The sequence below is a fragment of the Urocitellus parryii genome, chromosome 14 (genome assembly GCF_045843805.1).
Source record: "Urocitellus parryii isolate mUroPar1 chromosome 14, mUroPar1.hap1, whole genome shotgun sequence".
Classification (NCBI taxonomy): domain Eukaryota; kingdom Metazoa; phylum Chordata; class Mammalia; order Rodentia; family Sciuridae; genus Urocitellus; species Urocitellus parryii.
Genome location: NC_135544.1, coordinates 52,518,863 through 52,537,851, shown reverse-complemented (window position 1 = coordinate 52,537,851; position 18,989 = coordinate 52,518,863). Strand labels below are relative to the sequence as shown.

The 18,989-nt window shown below is 56.0% G+C and overlaps 2 protein-coding genes across 5 annotated transcripts; one reads left to right on the top strand and one right to left on the bottom strand.

Annotated features, from left to right (window-relative positions):
• The first annotated feature begins 236 nt into the window (after positions 1-236).
• On the top strand, positions 237-13,074 carry Fhip2b (FHF complex subunit HOOK interacting protein 2B). 4 transcript variants are annotated; one of them, XM_026397514.1, is made up of 18 exons: positions 251-332; positions 1,290-1,539; positions 4,208-4,286; positions 6,045-6,217; positions 7,634-7,738; positions 7,830-7,952; positions 8,135-8,380; positions 8,492-8,688; positions 8,976-9,084; positions 9,305-9,381; positions 9,750-9,939; positions 10,571-10,716; positions 10,820-10,951; positions 11,061-11,151; positions 11,332-11,475; positions 11,809-11,949; positions 12,126-12,226; positions 12,385-13,074. In XM_026397514.1, the coding sequence occupies exons 2-18, from the start codon at positions 1,501-1,503 to the stop codon at positions 12,521-12,523; spliced, it is 2,232 nt and encodes a 743-aa protein (XP_026253299.1). In that variant the 5' UTR covers positions 251-332; positions 1,290-1,500; the 3' UTR covers positions 12,524-13,074. The 4 variants fall into 4 exon arrangements, with proteins under 4 accessions (XP_026253298.1, XP_026253299.1, XP_026253301.1 ...); XM_026397513.1 differs by lacking the exon at positions 1,290-1,539 and having other exon boundaries at positions 237-332; XM_026397516.2 differs by lacking the exons at positions 251-332; positions 1,290-1,539 and adding an exon at positions 1,997-2,078.
• A 2,530-nt stretch (positions 13,075-15,604) lies between these two features.
• On the bottom strand, positions 15,605-18,223 carry Nudt18 (nudix hydrolase 18). Its single transcript, XM_026397509.2, has 3 exons — positions 17,945-18,223; positions 16,859-17,072; positions 15,605-16,609 (listed from the first exon to the last, which is right to left on the bottom strand). The coding sequence occupies exons 1-3, from the start codon at positions 18,104-18,106 to the stop codon at positions 16,014-16,016; spliced, it is 972 nt and encodes a 323-aa protein (XP_026253294.1). The 5' UTR covers positions 18,107-18,223; the 3' UTR covers positions 15,605-16,013.
• Between the last annotated feature and the right edge of the window lie 766 nt (positions 18,224-18,989).

The window sequence follows — 18,989 nt, the reverse complement described above, 5'->3', positions numbered from 1 at the left end:
GCCCTTCTTAAGGCCAGGTCGCTGGCGGTCACCGGCTCCCCAGGACGCCCGGTGGCACCGCACGGCACGGCTGCGCGCTGCGTGGCTCCGGCTGGCACCTGGTTTGTGGCACCGGATGCCCCCCGCGCGCCGACCTCAGCGACCCGGACCCGCCGGCCGCGCGCGTCCCCAGCCCGTGGGCCGGACCGGGCCGGGGCGGGGCGCAGGGCCCGGCCCCGCCTCCGCCGCCCGGCGCCTCCTCCGCCAGCGCGCCGCCGCCGCCGCCCGGAGCCGGCCGGGCCGCCATCATGCTGAGCCGGCTCGGGGCGCTGCTGCAGGAGGCCGTGGGGGCGGTGAGCCGCGGGCCGGAGGGCGGGCGCGGGCCGGGCGGCGGGCGGGCGCGGGCCCCTCGGGCAGGACCCCTCCGCGGCCCGGCCGCTCCCGGGCCTCCCGCCGGTCGGCGCCTCCGCAGGCGCAGGGCTCCGGATCCTCCCCAGACCGCCCCGCTTCCCTGACCCTGGCCGGGACTGCTTCCTGCCGTGCTGTCGCCCGCCACCGCTCTCCCCGTTCCCGACGCTGCGTCCCGGGGCGCTCCCACGTCACCACAGCTCCCTCCCCGACTCCCCCGAAGCCCCCTGCCCCGCCCCTGTCTGCTGCCCTCCCCTGGCCGTAGCCCCTCCGTCCCTCCCTCACCTGGGTCTGAAAAACGCCCCTTCCCCTCTTCCGAGCCCCGCACAACTCCCAACACCCTGATGGCGGTCAGGCCGTGGGAAGTACCGGCCCTGAGTGACCAAGTGTCCAAGACGCGGAAAGAAACAGTGCCCTCAAATAGCCCTCCGTGGGAGAACCCCGGTCTCCAGCACGCATCCCACACCACACGAGCCGAATTGACCCTGATCAAGGGAGGGGCCGGCAGCCCCTGGGTGGCCTGGTGTGAAAGAGTGTATTGGTTTTTCCCATTCTGTCAGTATGGGTGGGTTTTTTTCGCCATTTTCTTTTGGGACAGAGGGCAGGTTCCAGGCAGCCCCCGAGGGTTCACTTCATTCAGCCAGATAAAGTGCAGTTTAGATGGGGTGGGAGGTGAGCCCTCTCTTTAACGCAGCTTTGCCAAGAAGCTGTGAAGTTAGTTCTTGTTCTCCTAATGGTGAGTTTAGTGTATCAAATTGTTCTAGGAGAAACATACTTGGGTTGCACCCCTCTCCCCCAGAACCTGCTCCTCTGTCAGCAGTCATGGTGACCCTACCTTGGCAGACTTGTTAGGAAAGTGAGAACCTTCTACTCACACCCCACCCCTCTTTTTTGCTTCCCAGTCCCTCTCTGCAGGAGACCCTGGGCCTGGTCACCCCATGGAGGAGGGGTTCCAAAGTGGCCTTTCCTTTCTTTCCTATCTGTGCCCAGCCTCCACGGCTGTCATTTTAGAAAGTGATCTGATCAACTAATTCCACCTGTGGGAAAAGGTCTGTCTACAAGGAGGAAGAATGGGCAGGCCCACCTGTTCCTTAAAATGCAGGAAGATCAGGCATGGCTCTGGAGATATTGGGAGCAGATATTTTTAGGCAGGTAATCTCCCCACCACCACCATATGCAACATATAGATGGTCCTGGAAGTGTGGTCCTGTGTGATCCACTGACATGGAGAATCCCTCTCCCACTTTACCCCTTTGTTGGGGATCTAAGTCTTTCCCTGTGCTGAATGATTAAGTCACTGTGACCCTGGAAGAGTACCCCTTCCTTCCTTCTCCTGACCAGCAAGAATAAGAATCATTTGGGTTCTTTCTAAAACTAATATTTCTAAAAAGAAACTGTTTGGGGCAAGTTCTTTGGTCTGGCATTAGAGTAGCTAGTGACATTCAGGAGGCCTGCAGCTTTCTCTCAACAGCTTTGCTGGCTGGCCTGCCCAGCTCTCTTGGGCTTTCTGGTCTTAACTGAGTAACTGAGTAGTAGTATTTTTGGTTGAAGCTCAGCTTAAGTTTTTTTTTTTTTTTATTGTTGGTTTTTTTTTTTTTTTTTTTTTGAGACTGTGAATGAAATTTGATGGAGGTGAGACCCCATCACAGAACAGATAATTGTGCTCTTCGGGGGTTCGAGGGCTTCCCAAGGTGAGGAGCTGTGGAGAGAGTGTTCTTGGGAGTTTACAGGGATAGGTAGTTTATGAGGAGTATTCTTTGGTCTAGGGGGGCTCTTGGTTCAGCAGAAGTGACTTTGCAGTCCAGTGGCGTCACATAGACAGTAATAAGATAGAGTAGCTCATCGTGGAGTATTTGGAAGTCTGTGGGAGGTGACACTTCAAGAAGGGTCATGGTCCCTGTAGTCAACTGAAGGAGCACAAGATTGGGGCCAGGATGAGGAGTGCTTCAAGCTCTCCTTCCCAGTGTCCAGCTTTCTCCCCCTGACGCTCTGGCTCCTACGCATCCTTCCTGCCTTTGCCTGCTCTCCTATAGGAGGCTGTCAAATGAATCTTCCTCAAACACTGCTTAGAAGGTGGCATTGACCTGCTCCTAGCTGCCTGCAAAATAATACCCGGACTTCTTGGGTTGGCCTTGGAGACCCTGCAAACTCATCAACCCTGTCCTTCCCCAGATGCACCTTGGAGTTCCTTCTGGAGGGAATGTCTTCCTTCTCAGTCGAAATCTGACCTCGTTCAAGCTTGAGTTCAGGTGTGGCCTCAGTAAAGCCTTCCCTGTTCTGGCCTGTTAGATGTGACCCCTCTTTTGTGAGAGGCCCCTTTCCGTCTCTCCTGGAGCCTCATACTACTCCTTTGTAGTTTAGTTATTCATTGTGATTTCAGATCCTTTCTGTTTCTAGAGGACTGAGGCTTAGTCATTCTTGTGTTGTGGCAGCATCTAGCATGGCACTCTGCACCTACCAGGCTCTTAAAAGACACTGTGCAGTGACCTGACGAATGTGTGGCCAGCTCTGTGGAGCCGCATTCAGGCAGGAGTCCAGGACAGGGCTTTCTGGAGCTACCAGCCTTTTGCTGGGTCTTGCTGGGGGACCAAGGCGAGTGTAGAGGGACTCAAGGACCCCAGAGCATTGAGTGCCCTGGGCAAGAACCTAGAGGTTGAAAATGAGCACCTATGGGTAGGGACTGTTTGACACGCATATTCCTCCTGCAGACATTCGCTCTGCAACAAAAGAGGAATGGCCTTTTTTGGAGAAGTTTCCAGGGAAAGTGCTGATCACTGGGTCTGAGAACATGGAGATGGAGAGAGCTTTCACAGAAGAGGGGAGCTGAGGGGCTTGCTCGGAACAGTGGCCCAACTCTCTCAGAAGGCAGGGGCCAAGGGTAATCAACTAGGGGTTAAGGGGTGCAGCCTGAAACCTTGGACGAAAGAGGGAAACCCATAGTAGGCCACCTCTTCTGTGTCTTGCTGATGTGCCCTGTCCAGCTGAATAGTCTGTCATGGTGGTGAACACCGATTTTCTTTCTTTCTTTAAAAATATTTATTAGTTGTTTTAGTTATAGGTGTCCACAGTATCTTTATTTTTTATTTGTATGTGGTGCTCAGGATCGAACCCAGTGCCTCACGCATGCTAGGCAAACTCTCTACCTCTGAGCCACAGCCCCAGCCCTGAACACCGATTTTCATAACTCTGATTGAAGGGACCTAAAGCCTTGTCTTTGCAGTGTTTCCCACTTTTTTTGGGGGGGGGGATACTAGGGATTGAACTCAGGGGCACTCAACCACTGAGCCCCAGCCCCAGCCCTATTTTGTATTTTATTTAGAGACAGGGTCTCACTGAGCTGCTTAGCCCCTCGATTTTGCTGAGGCTGGCTTTGAACTCAGGATCCTCCTGCCTCAGCCTCCTGAGCCGCTGGGATGACAAGCCACCGCCTCCTGCTCTCACTTTTTATCGTTGCACATGTTTTGGTTCCTGCCTGTGCCTGTCTTGTAGCGTGACCAGGTTGTGTTGAAGTGCTGTCTGTTTCCCCATCAACAGGCTTAGCTCCCCAGGACGGGGTGTGCTGGATAGGGACCTGTGGAAGGGAGGGGCCGTGGGGAGTGATGCCGGGAGGACCTTGGAAAGTGATGGAGACGGTGCTTGTGGGTCAGGGAGAGATGTTCCTCTTCTCTTTGAAAGGCTAGAGTGGAGTGCCTCTTCCAGGGCCTCGTGCCCACCAGACTGGCACATCGCAGGAGTGTGGGGTGTTTGTCCCTGGGAGCACCGGAGGCAGAGCTCATGGTTACGGAGCCCCACTGAGGTTGTGGCTCTGCTCTCTCTGCAGCGGGAACCCAGCATCGACCTGCTGCAGGCCTTCGTGGAGCACTGGAAGGGCGTCACCCACTACTACATCGAGAGCACAGGTGGGGCCGCTTCTCCCCAGCCCGGGGGCTCCTGGAGGAGGACTTGGTCAGAGGGTCACAGTGTAGCTGACATCCACTGCCAGAGTCGGGGCCAAGCCCGTGAAGACAGGGAACAGAAGGGGATACAGAGCCCTGGTTGCCTGTCTTTGTGGTGTGGTTGCAGACTGCATCCTCACCTTTTAGGAGAGGAGCTGTTTGCGGGATGAGCAGGGACATGGGGGTTGGGGATCTTGTTGGCCTGACTGCAGGGTGAAGGTGGCTTCACTTGCCTCAGCTTCCTGCTAGGTAGAACCTCCAGGCCTTTATCCCCCAAGTGCCTGTGCCTAGGGTTACTGGTGAAAAGAAACAGAACGCATTCCCCTTTCCCTGGGCCAGCCTAGGGACATGTCCCTTGTAGAGATCTGGGACAGGAAGAGAACCAAAACCAAGGTCTGGCCTATGCCTGGTCCTTCTCTTTAAGCTAACACCTTAGAGGGCCAAAGCCTTGGGTCATTTGGCCTCTAAGATCACTCACTGAGGGGCAGAATCTGATTGGTTGCTTTGTAGTCAACATGCCTGGATTGGTAGATGGAGAATGGTTGCCAGGTAACCAGATCCTGCATCCTTAGCTTTCCACCTCCCAGCGTTCAGACTGTGTGATTCTAGGCTACACTGTTCCTAAAGCCTTTTTTTCCAGCCTGAACCAGCCCAAGAAATCACAAAGTGGCCTTTGGGCACTCTTATGACCCTCTGTTAGCTCAGGGTTCTCAGTGTCGGCACAGTCGACATTTGGACAGTATTGTTCTTGTAGAGGGGAAATGTTTTGTGCAGTTTTGTCTGTAGAGCAGCAGTTCTCCACCTCCTGCCCCTCCATCATAACAACCATAACTGTCTTCAGACACTGACCGCCCCATACACACACCCAGTTGGGAACCACCCCTTTACAGCTCTCTTATCAGATCTGCATCCAATTTTTAATTTCCAAAATGGTTCCTAGACCTGAGGCATCCTGAGAGGATGAGGTAGGCCGCCTTGCCGAAGAACCTATTCTTTAGAGGAAAGCTAGGGGGTGCTCCAAGGCAAGTCCCAAAACGTTCTCTGTAAAAACCCAGCACCCTGTGAGGCTGACTCCTGAGGCCCCACCAACCAGCTCCTCCATGATGGTGGAACAGGTTGGGGTGGTGTGCAGATTGATTTATGCTTTGTAAAAAAACGGTGCTGTCCTTTGTGAGTGGAAAAGGGGCATAAACAGGCCCCAGGAGGTTGTCACTCAGGAAGCTGCTAGAAATAGCCTTGTATGTGACAGACCCCTAAGCCCTCAGCTGCTCACTCAAGCCCAGAGCAGACAGGCAGGCAGCTTCTAAAATGTCTTTCTGTGGGCCCATGATGTGTCCTTGTCTCGGATTTGGTAGGAAAATTACCCTGTGATAAAGTGCTGGGGCCATATCCTGGGCCTCATCCAAAAGGACTTTTAAGATATATGAACTGGGGCTGGAGATGTGGCTCAGCGGTAGCGCGCTCACCTGGCATGCGTGCGGCCCGGGTTCGATCCTCAGCACCACATACCAACAAAGATGTTGTGTCCGCCGAGAACTAAAAAATAAATAAAAAAAAAAAAGATATATGAACTGTAAACTTCCATTTCCTGGTTGTCCTCAACCCCTTCCCTCATCTCCCAGGTGTGACCTACCCCTTCCGGGTTCTGCAGGAGAGGGTACAGTTTTTAAGCCAAATGCCCATTTTCATCCTACTCACCCTTGCTTCCTGAATCTCAATTAGATGAAAACACCCCAGTCAAGAAAACAGATATTCCCTGGCGGTTGAGGCAGATGCTGGACATCCTGGTGTATGAGGAGCGGCAGCAGGTGGCGGCTGGCGAGGCAGGGCCCTGTCTAGAATACCTGCTGCAGCACAGGATCCTGGAGACCCTATGCACGCTGGGCAAGGCCGAGGTGGGTATGCCCAAGGAGCCTCCAGAAACTTCCACTCTAGCCAGCCCCTGGATTCCAGGCTTTTCTACCCTGTCCCACCCATACTCACACACACTAAGGGTGAGTGAGCCAAAAGGAAAGGATTACTGTGGCTGTCTCACTTGGGACATCCCATCTCCTCCCAGGGACTCTTATTTTTATGCTCATTCAGCAAAGATATACTGAACACCTGAAGTGTGCCAGGCTGTGTTCTAGACACAGCAGTGACAAGAAGAGAGGAATCCTCATGGGTGAGGGGCCGGATAACTGTGTACAGTTGGCCCTTGTTATCCAAGGGGGATTGGTTCCAGGACCCCACTCCATCTCCCCTTGAATACCAAATCAATGGATGCTCAAGTCCCTTATTCTAGAAAGGGGTCCTGGATCCAGTGTTCCATGGATATACCAAGGGAGGACCATGTTTGCATATAAGCTATATGTATCCTCCTGTACCTTTAAATTGTATCTGGCCAGGTGTGGTTTATATACGTGTATAATCCCAGAGACTGTGGAGGCTGAGGCAGAAGTTTGAGGCCAGCCTGGACAACTTAGCAAGACCTTGCCTCAATAAATAAATAAATAAATAAATAAGTAAATAAAAGGGCTGGGGTTGTAGCTCAGTGGTAGAGGACTCCTGGGTTCAATCCCCAGTACTGGAAAAAAAAAAAGTCATCTTTAGATTACTTACAATGCCTAATACAAATTTAAGTGCTGGCTGGGCGCAGTGGCACATGCCTGCAATCCTAGTGACTCAAGAGGCTGAGGCAGGAGGATTGAAAGTTCAAGGCAGGACTGGGGTTGTGGCTCAGGCCCTGGGTTTGATTCTCAGCACCACATAAAAATAAATAAATAAAATAAATAAAAATAAAATAGTATTTAAAAAAAAAGTTCAAGGTCAGCTTCTGCAACTTAGCAAGGCCCTAAGTAACGTTAGCAAGACCCTGTCTCAAAAATAAATTGAAAGGTTTAGGAATGTGGCTCTGTGGTAAAGCTTCCCTGGGTTCAATCCCTGGTATCAGAATCAAAATAAATGCTATGAAATTAGTTGTTCTGCTGCATTGATTAGGGAATAATGACAAGAAAAATGTCTGTACATCTGCAGTATAGATGCAATGTGGGATTTTTGCATTTTAATAGTTTTGATCTAAGGTTGGAGGATGTAGAGGGCCAGCTGTAGTATGTTTGATAACTTCTCAGTTATGAGAAAACTAAGGCAGGAAAGGAGGTTGGAGCACAAGGAAGGCGGGTTTGAAACATCAGGCAAGGGAAGGACACTTTGTGAGAAGGCAGCCTCTGAGCTGAGATGAGGAGGAGGTGAGCCCATGGTTTTCTGGGGAGTAGCGTTCTGGGCAGGTAGCTGTGGCCTCGACTGACAGGGCACTCTGTTCCCACCCCCAGTACCCCCCAGGCATGCGGCAGCAGGTGTTCCAGTTCTTCAGCAAAGTCCTGGCCCAGGTGCAACACCCCCTGCTGCATTACCTCAGTGTCCACAGGCCTGTGCAGGTGAGGGGCCAGGAAGCCAAGGGGTGTCTGGGTAGGAGGCCCTCCTTCCCCACCACCCTACTCCCCTGTTTCTGCCCTGTTACCCTTCCAGAAACTTCTCAGACTTGGTGGGTCAGTCCCTGGATCCCTCACAGAAAAGGAGGAGGTGCAGTTCACCAGCGTCCTCTGCTCCAAGATCCAGCAGGATCCAGAGCTGCTCACCTACATCCTGGAAGTAAGCATTTCTGCAGAGAGCAGGAAGAGGAGGACCTGGAACCCCCTAAACCCTTTGAGCAAGCAGGAGAGGTCACAGGCAGCTTCTCTGTGACTCCAGGCTGAGGCCCTGTCCCTGCACTCTTAAGGGAGGTCCCAGGAGAATGTTCTCCACTGTGACCTGGCATCCCTCCTTCTTTGCAGGGTAAAAAAATCATCAGTAGGAAGAAGGCACCCAGAGAGTCTACCGCCCTGTCCAAAGACTCAGCCTGCCACGCAGACAAGGACCATTTCCACAGCAGTGCTCCTGACAAAGGATCCCAGCTGGATGGGGAGCACTGTGGGGCCCAGGCCTTGAACAGCCACCTGCCTGCTGAGACTGAGGGGCCAGAGAGTGGGACCGGGGAGAGCACCCTGATCACCTCCCTGCTTGGACTGTGCAAGAGCAAGGTGCTGGCCATAGAGATGACAAGGGTGGAGACAGGAAGGGTGGGGTGAGTTGCTAGGAGGCCATCTGGGGGTTCAGATGCATGTCCCTGATGTATGTCCCCAACCCCTTAGAAGAGTCGAGTGGCCCTGAAGGCCCAGGAGAACTTGCTGCTCCTGGTAAGTGTGGCCTCCCCAGCAGCTGCCACCTACCTGGTGCAGAGCAGCCCCTGTTGCGTGGCCATCGCAGAGCACCTTTGCCAGCTGTACCGATCCCTACCTGCCTTCCTCGACCCCGCAGACATCGCAGCTCTAGAGGGCATCAGCTGGAGGTAGGTCCTTGGCCGGGGAAGGCCGGTTTCTGATTTCTCTGGTTTTCCACATGGGATGGGAGTCCCTGCTGGCCACCTTCTTCTGGAGGTTACAGAGAATCCCCAAGGGCTTTGTCAGCCTTCTGGAAGCTTCACTTTTGCAGTCTTGATCACAAGGCCTGCCGTAGAACTGGTCCCAACAATAGTGGCTCCAGAGGAGGAGGAGAGGGCCCACTCCCAGCTGTCCTTGGGGAAGATCTTGAAGTTTTTCTCTGGCCCTCCAGACTTCCCACCTTCCGCTTCCCTAGGTTACCCAGTGCCCCATCTGATGAAGCGTCCTTCCCTGGCAAGGAGGCCCTGGCTGCCTTCCTGGGCTGGTTTGATTACTGCGACCACCTTATCACAGAGGCACACGCGGTGAGCAGGGGCGGGCCCAGCCAGGGCGCTCTCCCGGCTTCCCTTACCATCCCATCTCGAGGACAGGTGGAGCAGTGACTTGGTTGCCCAGGGCCAGGAGCCAGCAGGGTCCCTGTGAGCCCAGCCCCTCTGTCTGACATGTGGGCACTGTGAAGACAGAGATTCCCAGGGAAATTGTGATGGGTGTGAACACAGTGGAGACACACTCTTTGGCACTCAGGTGGTTGCAGATACCTTGGCAAAGGCTGTGGCTGATAAGCTGTTTGTGGAGACTCTGCAGCCCCAGCTCCTGCATGTGTAAGTATCTGTCCGGTTTCCTGGGCCTTGGCCCTGGTCTGCATCATGCCCACCGCACCAAGCCCCTTCCTGTCCCTTTAAGACCAGGTAATTCCTTGGCTAGAGTTGGGTCTGTGTACTTCACTGGTTAAAGTTTGCCAGGCTGCCCCTGACGGCACATCACTCTGAGCTACATGGGCTGAATGACAGCCTCCCACCCCAACTATATGACCTCAGTAGGCACAGGGCCACAACCCAGGACATATTAACCAAAGAAGTAAGGAGAGCAGCCGAGGGTCCTGCAGCACTGCTCCCATTCGCCCCCTGCCCCTGTGCTCTCTCCACCTGGCTCAGATCCCCCGCCTGGCTAAGGTGCCCTCTGCCCATAGGTCTGAGCAAAGCATCCTGACCTCCACCGCGCTGCTGACCGCCATGCTGCGCCAGCTCCGTTCCCCCGCTCTGCTGCAGGAAGCTGTGGCCTTCCTCCTGGGCCCTGACCAGCAGCCTGCAGCCCTTGAGGACAACCCCCGCACCCTGTGTTCACACCTCATCAGACACTGCGACCACCTCTCCGACGAGGTAAGACAGAGGGACGCCTGACTCTGCTCACCCCCACCCTGCCAAGGGGGTCTCCTGAGCACTTCTTCCCATCTTCATTAGCTTGCCCAGGAGATTCTGCCTCTGAGGCCTTGAGCCCCTCAAAGCAATGACAAGGTGATTGGCAGCTGAGCTGTTTTTGTTACCCAGTAATTTTCTGTGACAATATACTCTTCGTGTTGCTGTGTGTTACCGTAGTTTTCCCATTTACTTGGCTTGTTGGAGGCTTAAACCCTCTGTGATGTAGGGGAAGCTGATAGTCCCATTTTTTAGATGGGGAAACTGAGGCAGTGGCCTTACCTCTGATAGCACATCAAATAAGTAACAGAGCCTAGGGATATAGCTCGGTGGTAGATCTCCTGCCTGACATGTTTGAGGCCCTGGGCTCGATTTCCAGCCCTACCCCACCCCCACCACACAAGGTCACAAAATGAGAACTATACCCAGCTTTCCTGGTTCCTGGGCCACCCTCCATAAACTTCTCGCCCCAAAGCCTGCCGTGTTAGCCCCTGGCCACAGCAGTGACCCCTGCCTTAGAGGACTTTTCTTTATCTGGGCCAGCAGTTCCTAGACACTGAGGTGGGGGGCACCCTGCCATCCCCTCTTGCTCCAGATCAGCATCGCCACACTGAGGCTGTTCGAGGAGCTGCTCCAGAAGCCCCATGAGCAGGTCATCCGTGACCTGGTCTTGTGCAACCTCGACGGCCGTCTGTACGTGGCCCGGGGCTCACCGGAGCCCGAGAGTTATGAGGACACCCTGTAAGTACAACTGGGAGGCCGGGGGCTGCCCAGGACCCAGCCCAGCCCTCAGCACGCCCACGAGCATCCATTCATTGGTGCCTCCCGGGCGCTCTGGCTGCAGAGATCTGGAGGAAGACCCCTACTTCACCGACGACGGCTTCCTCGACTGCGGCTTTTCACCTTCTGCAAAACCTCGTGCCGCTCCTCCCACGAGTGCCCCTGGCAAGACGGCAGTTACCGAGATCGTCAACAGGTGGGGAGCAGGTTAGGCAGTCGGCGCCTCTTGACCGGTGTTCTGTTTTGGGGTCCAGTGAGCAGGGGAGCCCAGGGAAGCACCTCCACACCTAGGCTCTGTCTCCCAGTTTCCTCTGCCTGGTGCCGGAGGAGGCCAAGACCTCAGCTTTCCTGGAGGAGACTGGCTATGACACGTATGTCCACGATGCCTACGGACTGGTAAGTGGCAGCTCTGCAGTAAGTACCCCTCTTGTCCTTCCGAGGCCTTGGGTTGACAAACTCCTTTGGTGTCCTGCCCAAGGGGCCCCAGGACCATCCCTCCTGCATTGGGCCCCTCGGCTGGGCCCTTCTGGGCCTGCTTCTTCAACTGTCCCCCAACTCTCCTCCTTTCTCCTTCAGTTTCAGGAGTGTAGCTCCCGTGTCGCCCCCTGGGGCTGGCCCCTGGGTCCTGCACCCCTGGACCTCCATGAGCCCGAACGGCCTTTCTTTGAGGGTCCCTTCCTCCAAGTGCTGTTTGACCGCATGGCCCGGATTTTGGATCAGGTAGCCAATAGGATTGGGCCCCAGAAGAACTGCAGGTTGGGTCCTCTGAGTCCTTCAAGAGAGCAGGGGCTAGCCACAGGGCTCGACCCCCATCTCTGGGTCTCCCTCTCCGTGGCCCCTCGCCTTTCCCCAGGCGGGAAGCCCATCTTGCTTCTGCTTCACACGCCCTAACATGCTTTGGCCCTCAGCCCCAGGGAATCCATGACACACACACATCACGTGAGCCTCCCACCCCCGCACACGTTCACACCAGCCAGGCGCCTTGCTGGGGGAGTGAAAAAATGCTCACCACCCCCTGCCAATCCTCAGTATTGTCCATCTCATTCCCTACAGCCATACAGCCTGAACCTGCAAGTGACCTCAGTCCTGTCCCGGCTCGCCCTCTTCCCCCACCCCCATATCCACGAGTACCTCCTGGATCCCTACATCAACCTGGCCCCTGGCTGCCGGAGCCTGTTCTCTGTGCTTGTTAGGGTAAGAATGCTGGGGAACAGGAAGGAAGGGAGCAGGGAAGGGGGCTGGGGGCTGGACACCCTTGCCAGTCAGGGAGAGATAGGTCCCCCTGCTCGCCCCTATGGCACAGCAGGGCCAGGGGAGCCTGCAGAAATATGTCTGGTTCCCATCTCAGTCCTCTCTGGTTCCCATTCTAGGTGATTGGAGACTTGATGCAAAGAATTCAGAGGGTACCCCAATTCCCAGGCAAACTGCTCCTGGTACGCAAGCAACTGATGGGCCAGGTCCCTGGGGAGCAGTAAGTAACTGAGGGTAGTGGTGCCTCGGGGTGGGGAGGTGGAAGGTTCCTCAGGTTGGGAGCGTGTCTAGCCACTGGGTCAAGCCTTGATTTTAGGCTGTCATGCTAGGCACATGCCTCTGCCACCCAGCCATGTCCCCTATGCCATCTCCCCTCAGGCTGGACCACCAGATCCTCCTTCAGGGTGTGGTCGTACTTGAGGAGTTCTGCAAGGAGCTGGCTGCCATTGCTTTCGTCAAGTTTCCCCCACATGGTCCTCAGCTGAACCTCTCCCCACCCCCGGAAGGGCAAGTCTGAGCCAGGAGCATGACGGGCAGGTGAGGAGACTCCTGTCCAAACCTCTGCTCAGAAGCTGCCTCCTGCCTGGCTCCGCTGCCACTGCTCTCCTCTGGGTTGCGGCCTCAGCTCCCAGGCCGACTCTGGGAGGCCCTGACCTGTTGACCACATGGGCCAGGGTTTCAGGGAGTGGGCTTCTGAAGTGCCAAGGAGCGAGAGAGAGAGATGGCTTCCCAGGCAGTCAGGGTCCTCGGGCCTTCTCGGAGAATGTGAGTGGTGGCCAGCGAGCGCCCAGACCCTGACCCTTCGGTGTTATGGGACTATCCCCTCAGTGCTGTCCCTGTGTGGCCAAGGCCATGACCTGTGACAGATAACTCCATGGGCAATGGGGACTGAGCTCCTGGCTCCAAGGAACCCAAGCCAGAGAGATGGGGACCAGAAGCTCTGTCACGAGGCACCATGGAAGCTGCTGAAATTTGTCATTTTTTCTTGCCTTCTTGGCTTGAGCCGTGGAGAAGGGGCAGAGAAGGGGACTGTGGGGGATCCCCCTCTTCCTGCCCTGCCCTCCTGGAGACTGTTGCAAAATTCCCAACGCTTCATGGCACATGCCCAAAGCATGCTCCGCACCCAGGCGGGGGCAGCCACTAATGAGAACCCCAGAGCCGTGGCAGCCAGGGCAGGTGGGCGCCTTGGAGCTGGGGAGCCAGGTGCCAGTCCACACAGCTCCAGCTGCTTCCTCTTTGGCGCCTTCTGAACCAGTCTCAGCAGGTCCACAACACCTGGGCAGAGAGGTCAGTGACCAGGGGAGGACATCCTTGCTCTCCAAAATCCACCCCCCCACCCCCCCCACCCCCGCTCAATGCTCCCAGTGGAACAGCTGGAGCACAGGACCTCAGGGTACAGATGGGCAGGACACCTCTGCCTCCAGACCCCCGAGGCCTGGTGGGGAGGGGCTGAGGCACAGGCAGATGGTTCTGGTGTTGTTCTCCCTGTGTGCACTCCATGGCTGGGTCTGCTACCCCGCCCGGCCGAATCTGTCTCGACCTGCAGGAACACGGGCGTAGCCAGGCATTACCTCACAGCGGGACTGCAGTTGCTGGCTTCGCTCCTGGGCAAGGAGGAGCAAGCCAGAGCCCCTTTCGCTTCCTTTTCCTGCCCATGCCGCTTCTAGAAGCCTGGCACAGGTTGCCAAGAGGTGACATGAAAGAGGAGGGAACTCAGTGACCTCTACCTCTCCCGCATTCCTCCAGCGGGGGAGGACTCTTGCTGCTTGGAAGAATGCCGTGCACGTGTGCACGGGGTGTTGGTGTGGCAGGAGAGCAGACAGTGGCTGGATTGGGTCTGGACACAGATTCTTAAAATGTTGGAGGGTCCGAGAGTCCCAGGCCTCTCATCAATGCACTTTGGCATTTGCACGGTGTCTTCCCCCAGGTAGCACAGCAATAAACAGTGTGACTGCGTGGACACGATGGCTGTGTTCTTCTTCAGCCTTCTCATCCCCTACCCTGGCTTCTCTGCTAATTTGGGCCCATCTTCCACCCCTAAGAAGACAGGTTCAGTTCCTTTTCCAGCACTGGCGCATAGGTGGGTGGTAAATGGAGACAGGCTCTGGCAGCGCAAATCCAATATTCCTCCACACCTGCCAGGAACTACTCTCTTGGCTGAGCCACACGACACTGTTTCTATTCAGCTCATCTACAACAGCCTGCCAGCCTGGGAGCGACCAGGAGGGGACAGGCCACGTGGGAGTGCCTGGATGCAGGTCTCCTTTTCCTGGATTTGTTGCGTGTTAACTCTCGTAACTCTCATTTGTGAAGGGCGGGCCTGATATTTAACATACTTGTCCTTAGATGTGTTGAGAGGGGAGGGCTCCTCTGAGAGGTCACCAAGAGCATTCCAGGGTCAGGCAGGCAGAGAACTTAGAGAAGGGCCCTCCTGTGGCTCTCAACTGGGTGCACATTAAAATCACCTAAGCTGGCCTTTTTTCTTCTTTTAAACCCCTGAGCTATATCCCCAGACCTTTTTTTTTTTAATTCTAAGACAGGATTTCATTAAGTTGCTGGGGCTGGCCTTGAACTTGCGATTCTCCTGCATCAGCCTCCCCAATTGCTGGGATTATAGGCATGTGCGCACCTGGACCCTTTTTAAAATGCCAGTGCCCGGCCTGTCTCCCCCAGCAGTTAAGTCAGCTTGGGGATGGGGCAGAAGGGTATGGAAGTTCTCTAGGTGGCTCTCATGTGCTCCCCGTGTGGAAAACAACCATGCTGAATAGTGGGAGGAATATCACCGACTGGGTGTGGACTGGAGTGGCAGGGGAGGTGTCTCTCAGACACTCTGAGAGTGAACCAAAAAGGGTTTGGTTCATCATTCACAAGATGTGTCTCAGAGGGGCTGAGGATTTCAACCTCTCTCCAGAGGCCAGAGAGACAAGATGGCAGCTGAGAGAAGGCAGGGGCTGGGAAAGACCAGAGTTCCCCTGGGTAATTACCCAAAGAAAAGCCCATTCAAGTGTTCACCTGCTCGGAATCAGAAATCTACTCCTTGGATGTGGTGATCAGCACAGGATATGTTTTCTTTGTTACTTTGGTTTTCCCTTAAAGTTCTTTTATTTGAAAATACACACACACACACACACACACACACCTCCTGCCTTGATTTGGCAGGAATCAGAGGAATTGAAGAAAGGGTTTAATACAGCTCGGGCTGAAAATATAAGCAGGCAGAGGCGAGAGGGAGTAGGCTCAGAGCCTGGGAAGCTCAGGCAGAGGCAGGGGCGGTATTTCCGGCTCCAGACCCACCTGCATCTTCCCAGGGTCCCAGCTGCTCAACTTCTGGAGGGGTCTGAGCTGTTTTCATGAAGGATGTGGCCCCTCCCAGTCACATCCTGCCCAGCAGGACAGAAGAGATGGCAAGAGCCCTGGTGGGCTTAGAGGTTGCAGTGAACAGCAGGAGGTACCAGCCCCAGCCACCCTGTTGGTGCACTGGGTGGAGGGGGGGACGCCTGGGTGGCTGTGGGTGGGACAGAGGAGCAGCAGTTCTCCTGAACAAGAGCCTCCCTCACTTCACCCCCCCCCCAGAGACATTTAGGCAGGAAAGGCAAGGTGAGCAATATCTATTTACTTGGCAAGAGGCCCTCCCTCAAAGGCCTCCCTACACCCTCCTTGAAGTTGTAATTGCTTGAAAGAATCAGCATGCAGGCCTTTACCAAGGTGGGCACAGAAAGTGAGGAGGAGATGCCATTTGGGGATCAGAGTGCTCCTCATCCACTTAGGGAGAAGCATCTGTGTACCCTCGAGGCAACTAGGTGCTTGCACTCTAGACTTGCTTAAAAGGCACTGTCCCTTTTAGGGCAGTGCAGGGGCCTGTGGCCAGTTCCACAAAGTTTCCCTGAGAATCAGGAAAACTGCCCCTGCTCTCTGTGCAATCAGACTGCCAGCTCCTGCCTGCCTTGGAGGGAGGGAGGCAAAGTCTGATAGAGAAGTCCTATTGCCCAGCTCTTGCTGGCACCTCCCTATCTATTTAGTGGGACAACAGAAGATTCCTGGAGCTTCTGTAGGAGCTGGGTTTGTAGGTCTCCCTCCATCACCTTCCACCAAGAATAGTTCTCACCCAGAACCTTCGGGGGCTCATCTTGGATCCCTGGGTTCCGAAAAGCCACCGTCACCAGCACATTCAGGCAGATGCCATCTGTATGTTCTTTGCCCAGGTGCTGCAATCCAAGCAGCCCCTTGGTCTCCACTGCCAAATTGTGCAGGGTCAGACACTCCTGTAGCAGCCGCAGGACAGCCACCTTGATGCCACCCCTCTGCTCCATGGGGGTAAAGCCACAGGCAGTGATGGGCAAATGAGGCATCCCCACTGTGCCCACCAACACCCACACTGTCTGTACATTAGTAAAGGTGGCCACCAGCCGCTGGCAGACCACACTGCAAGGAAGCTCTTGGGGCAGGATGAGAGGATGCCTGGCTTGCTGGCGGTACTGGGCAGCTAGCTCTACCAGGTGCAGAATGTCATGGGCTCGTAGTGGAGTGGGCAGGGAGATCCGTGGGTACCAGGCAGCCTGCAGGGACTCAGCATCTGCCTCCTTGGAAGTCTTGAGAATCCCACCTAGGGGAGATTTGGGGCACAGGGAGGGAGAAGGTATTAAAAGAAGCGTGGGGACTGGCAAAGTAAAAGAACGCCCAAGAACTCCAGCCCCGATCAGGGAGGCCATGAGCCCTCAGGCTGCAATCAGCCAGCACCAATCTTGTACCAGTCAGAACAGGGCTGGCTGTGGAAGGGCTCCTCTCACCAAAGGACAAGCTGGGGGAAAGGTGGCAGTTGGCCCCTGCTCACATGCCACCAAGTGGGCTGTACCTGTGGGGCGAGCAAGGAACACGAAGCGGATCCAGGAGGGGCCCCGCTCTTCCACCAAGAGCAGTGTCACAGGCTCACAGTGCAGGCCAGCCTCCTCCTTCACCTCCCGCTGCAGTGCCTCCACGATGGTCTCCCCAGGCTCCATTCTCCCCGCAGGAAGGTACCATGACCCCCGGCACTCCCTCTTGGCCTCCTGGATCAGTAGCACCTCATCCTGAGGGGGCAGAGAGAATCTTCACCCCCAACCTGGCTGGCAGTCTGGGGCTCCAGAAGAGTAGCCCAACAAGCAACCTTCCCACCCAGGAGTCCAAGTGGATCTAAAAGGTGGTAGCCCAAGACTCCCTCAATGGTGGACACCTTCAAAATGCTGAGCTGTCCAGGACACTGGCCCTTGTGTGGCTGGGGGCTACAGAAAAACTTTCTTTGTAATAATTTATGCCTCTGTGAATTCAGAAAGACTTCCATTTCAGCAAGGGGCTAAGATGCCTGGGAGCTGCTTCAGGGGCTGGAGATAAGGCCCTAGAATGAGGGTTCCACTTGTCCTGTACTGATTGGTGTTTATATATATCACAGTGTAGCTGTCACTTTCCCCTGGGGTTTACAAACAGCTTGTGGCCAGTCCCTACTCCGGGAACTGAGCTTTGAAGCTAGCAGTCACCCCCATCTCGTCCCATGTGACCCCTCCCTATGGCCTTGGCCACTTGTAACTGTCATTACATTGACTTGTACAGACATCAGCCCAAAAAAGAGCTCTCAGGGCGCCAGAGACCTGAGTGTAAGCGCCTCATTCCATTCCTAGCAGGCCATTAGAGGGTCCCTCTCCGTGTCACCCCATACTAGACTCCTGGGAGGGGGAATACCAAGGAGCTGAGGCCTACTGAGGGGGACCAACAGCTCCCGGGCCTCAGTTTCCGCCTCTGTCTATCGGGACAATCGCAGGGCTCAGATGCAAGTGTGACAGTGCTTTGTAAAACTGGGAAGCGCCACGCACAGTGCAGTGGTGGCTGCGGCCGTTGGCTCTCGGTCCCCACCTGGGCTGGCTGCGCGCTCCCGAGGCCCAGAGGAGGGCCGCGGGCCGACGCTCACCTGCTCGTTGAGGAACACGGCCAGCACCACGTAGCAGACGTTCTTCCGCAGCCGCACGGGCGCGGGCGGCTCACCGGCTGGCCCCGAGTCACAATTCTGTACGCGCAGCCCCTGGCCCCCCAGCACGGCCGCCAGCGCACCCGCCAGATCTTCCGAGGCCATCGAGTCGCCTGGCAGGCGGCGGCGGAGACCCCGCGGACTCCAGAGCCCGGTGGGCTGGACGGGCGAGTGTGGGCTCCCTCGCCCACGTCCCCTCCCCTGCAGCCTGCGGCCGGCGCGAACGCGGAAGCGCCCGGCGAGCCCCGCCCGCTGAGAGTCTGCGTGTCACCGCGGCCCGCACGGATTGGCCGGCCGGAGTCGGTCACCGAGGGGGCGGGGCCAGCCCGTTAAGGGGCGGGGCTCCGGCCCTGGGCGGTGGGGACCCTCGCCGCGCTTCTGCCCCCTTGCCGTTCCTGTCTCTCTCCCGGGCGGTCTCCCGCCGCCAACCCCTCTAATTCCTCCAGCACGCACTTGTCAGTGCGGGTTCCGACGGTGACGTCATCCTGCCCGCTGGGTGCTGAGCGCCCGGGCGGCCAGTGGCGGTGGCGTCACAAGCCGGATGACGTCACAGAGGCCGGGACCCGCCACTTGGACCCACTGTCCAACTTTCATCAAAAACAAATTAGGGCAAATTGCCCGAGATGATCACCTTCCAAATAACTTTCTTCTTACTTCGGTTAATTGTGCTAAATGTCAGGTGGCCCGTGGACACAGACTAATGCCTTGGAGATTCTGATCTAGTTGGAGAGATGGACACAGACATTTCATAAAAAGTCAACTGAGGGTCATAGGCTAAGTGCAAAATCATTGGTTTGGGCAGAAGATTTGCCAGACAGAGGCTCAGAGGAGGGAGAGGGCAAGACTGGGATGGTCAAGGTGGGGCAGGGGTGGGATCGCGAGGCAGGGATTTGGGGCGGAGAAACAGTCTGGAATCAGCCGCTCAGCCTTGTCAGCAGGCCCCAGCTCCCCGCATTTCCTATGCCGTGTACTCGGCCTCTGCTGCAGA

Coding starts and splice junctions, on each gene's coding strand:
- Nudt18 (XM_026397509.2), bottom strand. CDS start 18,106: ATGGCCTCGGAAGATCTGGCGGGTGCGCTGGCGGCCGTGCTGGGGGGC. Junction 17,073..17,944: donor CCGTGTTCCTCAACGAGCAG/GTGAGCGTCGGC, acceptor CTGCCCCCTCAG/GATGAGGTGCTACTGATCCA. Junction 16,610..16,858: donor GTTCCTTGCTCGCCCCACAG/GTACAGCCCACT, acceptor AATCTCCCCTAG/GTGGGATTCTCAAGACTTCC.
- Fhip2b (XM_026397513.1), top strand. CDS start 288: ATGCTGAGCCGGCTCGGGGCGCTGCTGCAGGAGGCCGTGGGGGCG. Junction 7,953..8,134: donor TGCTCACCTACATCCTGGAA/GTAAGCATTTCT, acceptor CCTTCTTTGCAG/GGTAAAAAAATCATCAGTAG. Junction 11,476..11,808: donor TGGCCCGGATTTTGGATCAG/GTAGCCAATAGG, acceptor CATTCCCTACAG/CCATACAGCCTGAACCTGCA.